At 48.5% G+C, this 14,264-nt stretch overlaps 1 protein-coding gene across 1 annotated transcript; it reads right to left on the bottom strand.

Annotated features, from left to right (window-relative positions):
- Positions 1-8,427: 8,427 nt before the first annotated feature.
- LOC115334211 (serine protease inhibitor Kazal-type 6-like) lies at positions 8,428-12,789 on the bottom strand. Its single transcript, XM_029998152.1, has 4 exons — positions 12,528-12,789; positions 10,359-10,384; positions 9,384-9,496; positions 8,428-8,603 (listed from the first exon to the last, which is right to left on the bottom strand). The coding sequence occupies exons 1-4, from the start codon at positions 12,583-12,585 to the stop codon at positions 8,558-8,560; spliced, it is 243 nt and encodes an 80-aa protein (XP_029854012.1). The 5' UTR covers positions 12,586-12,789; the 3' UTR covers positions 8,428-8,557.
- Positions 12,790-14,264: the final 1,475 nt, after the last annotated feature.

Here is a 14,264-nt window from a genome sequence, read left to right as displayed (position 1 = left end):
AAGTACCATCACCAAGGACTATTCATTTGCTAAGAGCAGGGGTTAAGGCTTATCTCTAATTACACCTTGTCATGTCTCTTGTCTCAACAGCATGGATCTGCTTTCAAGGGGAGATTAAGATTTGACTGGTAAAAGCCAAATGTTGGAACTGCATACAAGCTGGGTCAGCTAACCTTCACTGCCCCACAAGAGACCCAGCTTACTGAATTTAACTTTATGCAAGAAGTATCAAGGTTTCCCCAATCTATTCGGGTAATAGAAATGTTTTCACATTTTCTGTAGCATGAAGGTATGTGCAGCTGTGCCAGTGCTTTTCCCTCCAGGTTTAGCTGATAAAAGAGCTTTTCCACCCCAAGGGCTGTCTGTACACCCACATAAATAGCTCTCCCCACCATGGTATGCATGGCTTTATCTGCTCCTTACATTATTCTTTATCCCTGTCCTATGTTGACTTCCATTTTCCAGAAAGGGGAAAGGAAACATATTAATACTTCCTCCATAATATATTTTCCTACAAGATCACGATAAAAATCAAATTAAGAAGCAGGACATGGGCTGCATATTACAGGACATTAACCATTATTCTCTTTGCTATGGAGGCTCCCTGCCACCCCCCTCACCTCTCCCCCCCCCCAGCCTATTCTTTCTGTGATAGCAATAGCAGCGCAGCTCCCCAGGAGCAATCCCAGCTGCATCGCTGTTTCTCTACCAGGGGAGCTCCGCAGTGTCTGCTGGGGGGCCCTGCAGCAGAGTCCTAGTTTTAAAAACCTAGCAGGTACAGCTATTGTTAGAATGAAGTCAATGGTAAAACTCTGGCATTACAAACACAAGTCCTGGTGTCACCAGCCATGGCTAGTACAGTCCTCAGTAAAGGGCAGGGTCACCCCACTGCCCCTCGCAGCCTTGCCCACGAGGGCTGCAAAGCTCCCTGGTCTCCAGCATTGCTCAAGAACTGACCATGCCTGCTAACGTCAAATCGATACCTCCCCACATACCCAGGGACAGAGTCCCATGTCCAAACAGGAGGAACAGGACCTACCTTCTCTCACTGACTCTTGAGATAGCTACTTTATTACCTGCTGTCAGGTTTCCAAATAAACTCATCCCCTACAGCTCCAGGATGAGCTCCCCACAGACACCTACAGCCCTCTTGCACTCTTCTGAGTGACTGCAGTCTGTATGTGGATGGGCTGTGAATGAATGGTTTCTTCTGCTACCACCCCGGTCTCCCTGCCCTTCTCTGTAGATGCCCATCTGATGCCTTATGCTGCATACTCTGGGACAGGGACCATTACCCAGAGCACAGCACTGGGGCTGGCAATGGGTTATCACAAGAAGCAAAATTTTTGGAGCAGTGACCAGATATCCATGCACCTGAAATTTCATGTTAAAAACAGGCTGTGAGTAGTTGGTGCACTTCGGGAACGTCAGTGCTGATTACAGATTTTCACCAAACAGGGAGGAACAAGCACATGCGCCTGCAAAAGCCCCTGTTTTAATTTGTGGTTTCCCCACCACCACCACCCCCCAAAAAGCCAAAGAGGAGATGCAACACCTGTTATGTCAAAGATCCCTAAGCTCCCTGCCAGGGTGCAGGGGCTGCAACACTAGCACAACAGGATTGACTGGAGGAGCAGAGGCAGGAGTAAGGGCTGTTATCAGAGGTTGGCAGGAGGATGACATTTTTATCTCAGCACTTGTGACATCTGCCAGGGTCCTGGAGCTATCGGGGGAACGTTTGCATGACATGACCCAGAGCTAATCAGACTTGTAAACAAAACAGGGCCTGGAATTCAGTCCACTGGAAATGTTTGTCCCCTGCAGTACAACATCATGCTGATTTTTCAAACAAGTTTGTTTCTCCATCTTTGAGTTTTCTCAACCTTTTCCTTGAATCATGATTTGACCTCATATTAGAAGGGTTTAAACTATATAAATATATTTTTAGGAAAGTAGAAGTTTAGGTCTCACCTAATCACTACACTCCAGGAGCTCAGGCTTTACATGAAAGTCCACAGCAAGAACGACAGCCTGGTGCCAAAAGCCTGAAAGCTGAACTGCGGTGAATAAACACGGTACCACTGATCAAACCACCCGGTCTGTGGCAGCATCCAGTGTCCATCCTCGGTACTGCACTCTCCCCCCCTTCATCGCTCTGCAATTTGCTCACAAGAGGAGGAGCATCGTCATCCTGCCAGGCCTCGGAGAGACAACGCCAAGGCCCGGACCATTCCAGAGGATTAGCAGGACCTGGACAGGCCACCAAGACACAACAGCAAACAGCAGAGCACCCTCGGAACTCCCAGAAGGTCCTCTGAGACCCTGTTAGGGTAGAGAGGGCTTGCACCAACTCGGCGGCTGCGCCGAGGCTGCTCAGATACAAGGGTAGGCAATGGCTTTCTCCTTTCTCACAGCATTAACAGAGGGAAAGAGATTTACAGAGGCAGAGTCCAAGCCTCAGCTGGGTTCAGTGAAAGGTGGAACAAGTGTGTCACACCTGGAGCCCCGCCACTGATGCTAAATCTCAGTATTTGCATCCAGCAACAGCTTAACTGACAAGCTCTCCCCAAATCCTGGAGGTACAAAGCCCAGCTCATCTCAGCTGCATTTCTCTGCCCCAAAACTTCTTCCTCCAGTGTCTGCAGGAGAGGTGAGCAATGCCATGGGGAAGACAGCAGTCTGAGCAGTCTCAGGCCAAGGAAGTCATTGATTAGAGCTACCTTTTCTCTATTACATCAAGGGGACATGCTGAGACTGCACCAGTGCCTGAGCTCTTTGATGAGAGGTGACGGGCCCTGCGGGAGCAAAGGAAACTTGTTCAGAGCACTCTGGCCCGACAGCAGTCTCAGGAGAAGGGGAGAGCGGCTGTCAGGAGGGAGAGCCGAGGCACAAGTAACAAACAGAAACAATTTACTAGGACAGCTCACAGTGCCAGTGCCTCCCTGCACAGATCTCCGTCAGTGTAATTCATTGCAAGAACAGCTGTTGGGCTCAGCAAATATAGGCTAACGCAGGCACCCATCCTGAAAAGAGGATGGGTGCTGCAATCTGAGGACCTTTTGGGCCTGTGAGGGTGAATAACTTTGTCACCATTTGTGCACAGCTCTGCTGTGGGCACCTCTCATTTTAAGCAGAATTTCAACAGGTAAAATTAGCTCTGACGCCAGGTCACGCCTCCGCACAGCACGAGGACCACAAGAAGGCATTTTGCTCATTTTAGCAGAGCCGACTCCCTCCCAAAGGTTGGCACGAAGAGGATGTTAAGGCCCCTCTCCAAAATGAGCCTGTCCAGCAGGACCAGAGCATCATCCCCAGCCGGAGCCGGCCCAGCTCCCCAGGGCAGCAGCGGGGCCGGTGGCTGCGGTGCCTCCGCTGGCTTGTGCCCAGCGGTCACAAGAGGGAGCCCGATGCCCGGGAACGAGCAGCAGCCCCGCAGCGAGACCTGCCCATGCCCGCTCCTCCCGGCAGAGCTGCGCTGGGCAGCACTGTACCTGCGTGGGACAGGGGAGCAGCGCAGGTGACCTTCTGCAGCCCCTCCTAGCTCCTTTTTAATGGCTCATCATCATCAGACAGAATTGGAGCAATTGGAGCATCCGCTTGCATTCATTGTAACTGTGAGTAAGGACTAAGGGTATGTCTAGAAACAGAGGATGACAGGAAGATGCGTTTACAGGGCAGGGCCCGGGAAGCTGATGGTTTTATCACAGGTGACTCCACAAAGTCACCCTCCCAAAGAAAGGCATGACATTCCTCAGGAAGAAGGCCAGAAGTGTCACAGCCAGCCCTTGCTACGATACCAACATTTCTGTCACTCCCAATTAATTGAGCAATTTTAGCCTAGAAAGGGAAGCACCGTATTACACAGCACCACCACTTTTCCACATCCCTGGGAAACCCTTATTCCACAAGCTGGGTACTAGGTCCAACCCTGCTACAAGCACTGAAGCTGTTGCTTGGGGCCAGCCTCAGGTTGGTCAGGGCATCCCTCCAGGTTCAGCAGAACCTCGGTTTTGACCTTATCTTTCAAGTCCTGTGTGAGGCCCTACCAAAGCCCTGCTCCCTCCAGAGACCTGAGGAGCTCACCTTATTGGAATTCTTGTCCTTCACTGCCCCATGGGTGTCAAAGCCAAAGAGGTGCCTTGAAGCACCATCCTGTCACTGGACTTTAAAACAAGTGATGCTTTATGTGGCATCTGCCTTTCTATGGGGATACATCTTATGTCCCCCCCATTCTCCCTTTATGTATCATAGTAACCCTTGCCTTCCACATGCATTTTATAAGCCTTCCCCAGCATTTTTAGAGCAGCCTTATAAGACTCCAACACCAGCCACAATTCCTGCAGCTATTCCTATGAGAACCTCCTAAACTACACTGCTTATTTCAGGAAAAAACCCAACCCCCCAAAACCCCCATCAACCCAAAAAAACCCCCACATTCCAAAACTCTCACACCACAAGCAAACCCCTCACCTTCTCTTTGCTCCGGAGTCAGTAAAAACAGCCAAATGCTTCCCCTGGGCTCCTATTTAAGTCCTTCAGCTGTGATGGGGATGGGGGGAACTGTTGGTTGATTCCCAGCATCTGGGAGTCATTTCACCCCAGAGCAGGCTCAGCTGCTCACTGATCCTTAAAGGACCCAATACATGGTGACACCCTCCTGTCGCTCCCTGCAACTGTCACCATCTACATCTTTTCTGTCCCCTGCAATACTCCTACAGTTCTCCTACCTACTGCCCAAACAATCCCTTTCCTTGTCGCCATAGCTCAGCCTTCCGTCCTGTATTCAACTTTGGGCCCTGCCCCAATACAAGAAAGGCATTGAAAAACTGGAGTAATTTCAGTGAAGAGCCACCAAGAGAGTTGGGGGCTGGAGCATTTGCTCTAAAAGAAGAGACAGGGGGATGTGGGCTCGTTCAGCCTGGTCCCCCCTGGCTTCAGGGGGACGTAAGAGCAGCCTGCCAGTTAACAAGCAGGTTACTGAGCAGACGCAGCCAGGCTCCTCATGGTGGTGCAGGGCTTGGAGATGAGACAGTTGCAAGAGGTTGAAACTGGATACAAGGAAAAACTTCTTTACAATGATGACAGTCAAACCCTGGGACAGGTAGCCTAGGGAGACTGGCCATGCACCATCCTTGGAGGTTTCCAATGCTAGACTGGATAAAGCCCTGAGCAACCTGTTAGGACCTCAGAACTGACCCTGCCGTGAGCAGGAGGTTGGACCAAAGTCCCTTCCAACCTGATCCAGCCTTCCTTCTCGTAGGGAAAAGAGGGTGAACCGGAATGACAGCCAAGTCCAGAGCTTCCTCCCCAGGTGGGCTGTGGGAAGCCTGCAGTCAGCACCACCACCCTAGGATCATCCCATGGCAGCTAGAAAAGCCTTGTCAAACACTGTGAATGTCAAGGGAAAAAAGTAGGACAAAGGATTCAACTGAGTTGCGACAGTGACACGTGCCTGTGCTGGGGGAGGAGGAGGAAGCGGTGGAGCACACAAGTTAAATGGGCCAAGAGCCTGGACACAATAATGTATCAGCTGCATCACCAGCAGAGTGAAGCTGTGAGATGGAAATACATCCTTCCCCTCTGCCATGTGCATAGCCTGGTCACGGGAGGGTGCTCAGCTGTGAGCAATTGCTTCCTTTCAGTAAGAGCAACCATGCACAAATTTGAATCTTCCATTATTTTACCTGCTGAGGGGGACTGAGTGAGACACAGGGAGCACAGGGCCCTCATTCTGCTGCAAGGGGCAGGTCTTGGCAGCAGCCGAGATGCTGGGGCAGCTCCCACCCCAGCCTCTGCCCCTTCCTCCCCAGGGAGAGAAAAAGCTGCGAAGATGCTCATGTTATCTAATAGAAGAGGGAGATCTCAAATGTATCATGACTCACCTTTCAAAGCTGTCAAAAAAAACCAACCCAAAACCCAACACAACTTAAAAGGTGGAGGAAGGAAATCAAAGGAAAAATAGTGGCTGAAGGTTTGGTTTCTGGTTTGGTATGTGTCTGGGAAGGCAGCCAGACACAGATGGGAGCTCAGGCTGGACAGCCTGTGGCCACTGCCACACTCCTACCCTGTCCCTGGCATCCATCAGCCCTGCTGGGAATGTGAGCACAGCACTCTGAAACCAAGAGCAAACGGACACAGCACCAGCAAAGCATCACTGCCGTCTCGGTTAACTGGAGCCATGTGCCCACTCAGCCAGAAGGACGGACCGCGACAGAAGCCCTTTTGCTTGGTGTAGCACTGCCTCTCTTGGTCTCTCCTGGTGAGGAAGTTTTGGGAAGTTTCCCTGACTGGGGGAAATTGTTTCTTCAAAGGAGTTGACTCCCATTTTCCACTTCCCCGGCACAGGTGGAGGAGATGGTAGTTGGGTCTGTAGACGTACAGAGGTGTTTTTATTTGCTATTTGCACTGAAAGAGCAAAATACAGAATGGTTATCAAATAGTGAACTCTTGTAGTTTCTGTTCTCTTGTGATCTGTCCTTGTTATCTCAGCCTCCAGATTAAAAAGGATTAGATACGAGAATGTGCTGTGAGATTTTTGGAGTCACTGAGGGCCATCTCAGGTGTAAGGAAGTCCCATACCCCCTCCCTCATTAAAATGTCACTTTCCATCTTAAAAATGGGGTCTTTTTGCTCCTGTGCTCTGAATATGGTGCAGGTCCAGAGCCACGCAACGTAATAGGATCATCGCAGCATAACTCAGGTAGGAGAGGACAGGCAGAGGTCATCCTGCTCCAAGCTGGAGGATTGATGAGGAAGGTCCTCCCACTTTCCCAACATGTCCTTCATGACCACTTGTCCTTGTGCAGGAGATGCTTCTTGGTCCCCTCACACTTGTCCATGTTCTGGATGTCTTGCTGTTGAGTTTACTAATGCAACAGCTGAATTTGAAACCAAACAAGTCACTTGCCCTGGCTCTACAACCTGGGACACAGAGAGGGTTAGTCAGCTTCCAAGAAGAGGTGGCAGATGTTGCAAGAATCCAGTAGGCTGGGATGAGAAAAATATCAGTATCAGACAGCTGGTCCAAGAGAAGCTCCAAACTAGCCAACGTGGAGTTTTGCCTGCGCGGTTCAACCGCTGGCTGGCTGCCACCTGCATGCTGCCTGTAAAGTTACCAAATGACAAAGGATTTGTCAGAATTGTCATCGCAAATGTGAATTATCAGAAGAGAAGCCAGCATTAGTTGCGCTGAGCACATTGCTAAGGCCTCTCTTCTTAGGCATTGCGCCCCAGTTGAGTTTAAAGCATGGATTGTGGCATGATAGGCAGACACTCAAGCTCTGTCCAAACAAGGTCCGGAGGTTTAGATGCTCAGCATTTAGGTGCTTGCAAAATATGTTGGCCCCTGAGGCTCATGATAAAATCTAAAGCTCCCTTTGAAAGTTAAGTGTTTAACATGAAGGAGCTGGCGTCCTATAGATCTGCTGCCAATGTTTTAACAAGGGGATGCCACAAGTATTTCCCTGTGTGAATTTTGCACAGTGAATGGGGAGAGTCTATAGAATTCATTTTCTCATGTTTGCACAAAGAAGGATTTTCCAGACAACATCAAGAAGAGAGAGGACAGCAGTGTGAAACGTAAAGAAAGGAATAAAGTCTGTGTGTATTAAAAATTGTAAATAAATAGAAATACTTGTGCGTAGAACAACAAGGTCTGCGTATGATTCAGGGAGAGTTCATCCTAGAGGTGGGGAGGGGAAGCCCACAGCTCTTCTCCTCCAGGGAATATTTTTTTTTGTAGTTATTGACACTTTATACAATCTGGCGCTCTTCTAAATATAATTTTATTAGCATGAGAAGCCACTTGGCAGCAGGAAACTAATGCTGGTGAGTTCACAGTTTTCAAGACAAAGCGTTCCCTTAGAAGGAAGAAGAAAGACTGATTTGGAAAGAAGAGCCTTGCAGCTTCTGCCTAAAACCAGCCTCCACCTGCCATCTTCTTGTTGCAGGCTTAAATGGAGCAATATTCCCTAGCCTCAGCTTGTTTGTCTCTGGTTTCCAAAGGAGATGAGGCATATGCAGTCACGCTGTTCACCAGATCTCCTGTCACCCTCCCACAATAACCTCTGAGAGAGGAAGGAACATGTCTACGGAGGCTGGGTAAAGAATAAAGGCGCCCGCTGTCACCCACTCCCTGGGATGGGGAGAGTTGGGCAGGAGCCCACGAGCGGTTGCGCTGCTTGGCTGCCCGGCAAGCGTGTGCCAAGTTGTCAGGAAGGCCGGGACAGAAGAGCTACGGCTGCTGGGGACAGGAGGACACAGCCCACGGGAGCCGTGGGAACAGCCGCTCCGGCACAGGGAGCGCCTTGCTTCCCGGGAGGAGGGTGATGTAATAGCACAGTAGAGCGAAGCCGCGCATTAGGCTCTAGCACGGCTGTATCAAAGCGCTTTTCTGGGTATTACGGAAAAAGGAATCCAGCCAAAGAGTCGTGCTGAGTTTTATTTTATTGAGCAGAGACGGCGGAGATGAGGGCAAGCTGCTCCCGTGTCTGCGCACAGGCGTCTGCGGCTGTTGCTGACGGGGGTGCGGCTGTTGCTGCTCCGTGACGGTGAGGACTCAGCATTTCCCCAGGTGCTTCAATCTTATTTTCCCTCCACTTCTCCTGTAAAAGGAGCAAGTCAGACTTAACAAAGCAGTGCATGACAGACACAGCAGCGTGGGACAAGGAGCTCATCCGTCCGAACAGGACCATTTGCCTGACTCATGCTAGCGTACTCTGGTGCCTCACAGGGAGCATCAAGCCATTTTCTCCTCTCCTTGCTCTTCTCTGATTTCCCCTAGGATAAGGCAGCCTTGAGTGTGCACCAAATGTTAAGGACTGCTAAGGAAAAAAGGATGTTTTGCAAGCACGTTCAGTCCAGGGGTGCTGGCTCCTATTGCATCTCCTTTAAAAGGTGACAAAGCTCAGGAAAAGGAGAAACTCAGGCTCTTCCTCTGAGATTTTGTGTCTTGTTCCACAAAGTCCATTCAGACTTTTCAGGAATAATTTGGCACGGCTCAGCTCCCGCATTCCTCCAGACACTTCTCAGTATCCAGAAGTGTGGGCAGTGAGAGTTGCAGCCTGTAGCATGTAGTGGGAAATGTGCATCAATTTAGTGCGTGCAGAAGGTACAGGCAGGATGCAATTGCCTCCCGGGCCTCGTGCTGCCTCTTGGCATGGCAACCAGCAGCATGCAAAGCCTAGAAATAAATTAAAATTAACTTGCATTCACACAGCTCCATTCCAAAGAGGAAATATTCCGCTTGGCACGATTCAGGGGCTGGTCCATACAAGAGGAGCAGCCTGGATGCAGGGCCTCCCCTCCATGCAGAATATCATTACATATGTGGAAATGGAGCCAATTCTCTCTCTGTTATTCCGATCCCCTCTGCTTTCACTTACAGCACTGCCTTGCAGAAGGCGCACTTGTTTCCGTACGTGATGCCATCCGTGCCGCAGTGAGGGTTGGACTCCCTTGTGCAGTACACGCTTCTATTTACAAACTCTCTACAAATCTGCAAAAGGAATAAGAAGAAACCTCTTTCAGGACTCCCATACTCTTTCTTTCACTTTCCAAATTGGATACAACGTCACTAATATAATGCTTTTTCTGACAAGACGACCAAAGGGGCAGTGATGACACCGGCTATTTACTGAAAGAAAAAAGCCCTGTCAGAAATGAGCAGAAGCAGTGTTTCAGGGGGGGCTTTGCCTCACATTTGAGGAGGGAAAACTATAGTCACCTGGGAGAAGTCTCGATCTCCCAAAGACAGGAGTGGATTAGCCTAGGCACGTAGGAGAAGAGTCAGCACTGATGTTCTTTCAGGCATTTGGCGCCAAGTTAGCTCACTGCTGCATGGCTTCATGCATCTTGCAACACTGTGCGCTCAGCCTGGTGCCTGCTGAGCTTTCTGCCTTCCCAGCGGAAGGAGGAGAAAACCATAGTCTATGGGGAATTAAAAATGGTGTCCAGGAAATGTACAGGTATTTTGTCTCTGGGCAAGTCCCAGTGATGGACCTTGTTTGGGGGAGATAAAACACTCTTAATAGCCCATTTGTTTCGTGAGAAGATTGGACAGTGGAGCAAAGTGGATAAAAGTGGCGCTGCGTACAAACACAACCCTGTGTAAACACCCTAGACCTAATCATGGGAAGCATTTGCTAAATCAACCATCTATTTCCCTGGCCTACTTGCTAATGTGGCCACACGTAACATCCCCTGTACAACGGTGAACTCCCCAAAGTGTTGGGACTTCTTAGAAGGACCCACCTGCTCCCAGCAGACATTAAAAACTGTTTACCATGCACCAGGATCTTGGTTACAAAACCATTCCTCTAGAAAATGCACAGTTAGTAAGCAGAAACAGCTGCACTAACCTCTTCAATGTCTTGACCTGCTACATCTGGAATAAAAAAAAAAAAACAACACAGATTTTACATATCAGCATTATTTTCTGACAGAGGCTGAACTAAAGTCACAAACCCTTTATACAAACCACAATGAAACATGCACCAGGTTTTTCCTACTCCATCATCCTGTGCGGTGGAGGAGGGGGCAGGAAATACATTATCTGAATTGCTTTTCAGTATTTTGCTTTTTTGAAAAATGTTACTAAAATACTATGTAATCAGTCATTCAGCTGCTAACTGCACCTCAGACACATAACCCAATCTCCTGGAAGGCAGCCACTCCCGGGGAAGCGAGCTGCCATATCGGATCTGGAGCCGCGCTCAACAGAGATTTTAAAGCTATATTGACTTTTAAGGCTTTTAGCGTCCTGCACATCTGAATGACGAAAATGGCTGGTACTGCTAACAAGCCTGCACCGTGGAGGAGACTCCATGGTCAGCTTTACAGCCAGCCTCAGTACAGCACAGCCCAGAGACTCTCCCAGGGCAAGTTCATCCCGGCCAAAATACAAAGAGACATCATGGGGTGATACAGAGCAGAACAGGCAGTGCAGGTCAGTAAGAGTGCAAAAATACCCGCTGTAACCACAGGCTCGGGGCCTGAAGCTAATCAGTCCATCCTCTTAATATTTCTTCACCGCAAAGATTGCAGTCAGGCGCGTAGCTTGAGTCATAGCTGTGGGACAGGGCGACCCTGCAACGTCTCTAAGGGGGAGCCCGACACTCCAGGGTGGCTTGAATGCAGATTTGCAGAATCTGGGTCACAACACCGTGGGACAAATACCCAGCATCTCGCACAGCAGCGGGGCAGCGGAGGTTCGGATGCGAGGCTGTACCTGCTGGGTCAGCGGGGTCACAGCCGGCTGTGGCGCTGCTCAGGTGGCTCTGGGCAGGAGGGAACCTGGGGCAGCAGATGGGAGGACCCTGTCCTACACTCGGGCGCCCACACGTTGGAAATCCCACCCAACTCTCAGTCACCTAGACCATCATCCATCAACCCACCCTAGTTCTTCTGCCAATCGTATTGCCCTTCGGTGTTTTTTATCCCTGGCACTGGTATATTTACCATGACCTCAGGTCAGGCTAGGCTGCCTTAATTGTAAAGTCACTGTTACGGCTATCTGCATACTATTTACAAAACAGCTCATTAGATAGTTTTTATAAATATTACATGTGGCTACAGAAGACTTTATGATGATGTCTCTTGACATCTGTTTATTTTATAGGAGATCACAGAGTTTGCTGCTGTTCTGCCTGGCCTTGGAAGGAAGCTTCAGCACTCTGACAGAACCCAGTCCCAATTAAGACTCAATTAGAGACAGATGAATATTTCATAATGAATAATGTGTACAAAGTAATTCACCTCTCTTCTCCATGCACAGCTTGCAATTTTCTCAAGTGAATTCTTTATTCAAATTATTCACAGAAAAACAAGTGTAAATAATTCTTGTTCTGTACATTCTTCAATAACTGTCGCCACAAACCTTGCAGAGCTGGGTCAGCTGGACACAAGCAATTGATAACACTAATGTGACCTATATGTTCAAAAATCATCACTCAGCTTCCCCAGATCATCAGAAAGATGTGTAAATCTCCAGATAAATACATGCTGGATCCTTTTAATTTGCCCTCTTTGTTCTGACTCCTTGAGGACATTTGAATTTAATTTTCAAGCTTTTCTCTGCAACATAAATGAAAGCCGAAACTTTCATCTAATTACGTTTCCACGTCTCCAAGGACAACACCAAATACCAAGATGCTTAGGATCAAAACAAGTGCTGATGACCCTGAGGTGAGTGAGTTTCTTCTCTAACTGGTTCAGCAAAACTCTCCAGCGAACACTTGTACCAAAAACTCATAATTACACTCTGCTTTGGTACATTTGCTGAAAGAGCTGCTTAGAATTTGCTCGTTCTGTCTCCCAGTGACACCTCCGCTGCGTTATTCACTGCGGAGGCACACGAGGAGTGGAAATATGTCATATGAGTGAGCAAGTCCCGCAGATATTTTCTACTTGCTCAGCTTTATCTTCAAGCCTGTCATCCGGTGATCAAGGCTCTCCAAAGTTTGCTGTTGTCAGGAAAGGTTTGGGGTTTGGTTGGTTTTTTTTTCTATGCTAGGGAAAAGATCACTTACCCGAGAAGAAAGAGAGCAGCAGCAGGCTGAGAAGCACTAAGGCACCTGTTGCCTTCATGCTGCAGGTAGCTCTTTAGTCCAAGCCAAGCGATCTGTGCAGGAGGTGTTGTCTCAGCACCGGAGCCCACAGTGCACACACAGACCTGCCTTTCTGTGTATTTATGCACCCATCTGTAGCTGTCCTCATTCCCCACCTTAATTGTGAGAACTTCTCCACTTTGCTTCTAAAGCCATTATTGGTCCTGGCTGTGTTTATGGTGCTTTAGGAATGCTGTCCTGTCCACATCAAACCTAGAAAGGGCTAATTATATGAGTGATAGACGGGCTTGTAATATCTTTTTTTTTTTTTTTTTTTTCTGAATAGTCACAGGATTCTCACAAGGGTGAATTTTCAAAGCGGTGATTCATCAGGGAAGCTGGTAATTTTCATTCTCTGGGCCCTCGTTGAATGCCAGCGCCGAGGCTTTGAGTGCGGCGTGATGACACTCACTAGACGTTACGAAATAAATCACAGCATGAGAATGTGTTGTCTGTGAAACCAATTATACGTTGTTCCCTGGCTATTTTTGAGGATGGTTCTAAATTTGTTGGGTTGGGGTGGAGAAGCGCTCCGATGTGACATGCTCTCATAGCTGTGCGCACAGTCCCAGATAGGACTGCTGACTCTCCTCCCTGAACTATTTAAACTCTAGCTGTCAATGTTTTCCAGTTTTTCGCATTCACAAACATATGTTAGGGCTCCGCTCCCACAGCGAGTGACAATGACAGGAATTTGATGGGGAATTGGGAGACCTGAGCTCTATTTCCAGCTGAGCCGGTGCAAGAATTTGTTCAGCTGCACCATTTGCAAAATATCTGTTCAGATACTGATAAGCTTAAAATTTTAGTATGCTTTCCTAAGGAGACAAGGCTTAGGAGACCAATGTGTATAGATATATCTGTTTATTAGTTCCCCCAGTTGAATCTGCAACTAGTTCCAACGAAATTTGACATAGGAGCAAAAAAACCTGAAAAATAATAAAAACATTTTTATACGTATGTCTAGCAACAGAGGAAAGATGCTACTAATGTTCTCAGCCAGGAAGGGAGAGAGCTTCTGCAGGACAGCAGTGTTATGAATACCCTACATCTGGGGAAGCATTAGAGTTTGCAGCTTGCTAGACATCTTAAAATCCACACAGCAGAGAAGCTGTGACTGACAGGTGAATTCTCAGATGTCTATTAAGGGTGAGCTCACGACGCAGCCTCTCATATAATTTAGTTATCAAGTCAGTCAGCCGCAGCGCCGTTCAAAACCACGCTTAGTTCTGCCACTCACAGCACTACTTGTTTGCCTTTTCTAGTTTCATACGTCACTGCTTACGACCACAGCCTTAATGCCTCAGTTCTTTATCTACCCAAACATTTCGGTTGCTGCAGCTTAACTGACTGGCTAAAGCCTCAGCAAACGTACCGCAGGGACCAATCCCTTCCGGGCTGAGGAGAGGAAGAGACTAAATTACCAACCAGGTGATTATCATTATTACCCCTTTCCACTTCTTTATAACGTCTGAAACAGGCCACTTGCTGGTGTAGGTGAGGGATTTCTTCTGTCCCTCTGACTTCTCTGAAAATCAGGGGTACAAGAAGGGCACCTGGACCTTGCTTTGCAGTCTAAGGGGTGTAGCTGGGCAAAGTTGTGCTGGTGCCAAGCCAAGTACTTATCTGTGCTGGGTCAGTCTTTAGTCTTATGTGACA

Source organism: Aquila chrysaetos, chromosome 22, assembly GCF_900496995.4.
Source record: "Aquila chrysaetos chrysaetos chromosome 22, bAquChr1.4, whole genome shotgun sequence".
NCBI lineage: Eukaryota > Metazoa > Chordata > Aves > Accipitriformes > Accipitridae > Aquila > Aquila chrysaetos.
This window is presented reverse-complemented; position numbering and strand designations above follow the sequence as displayed.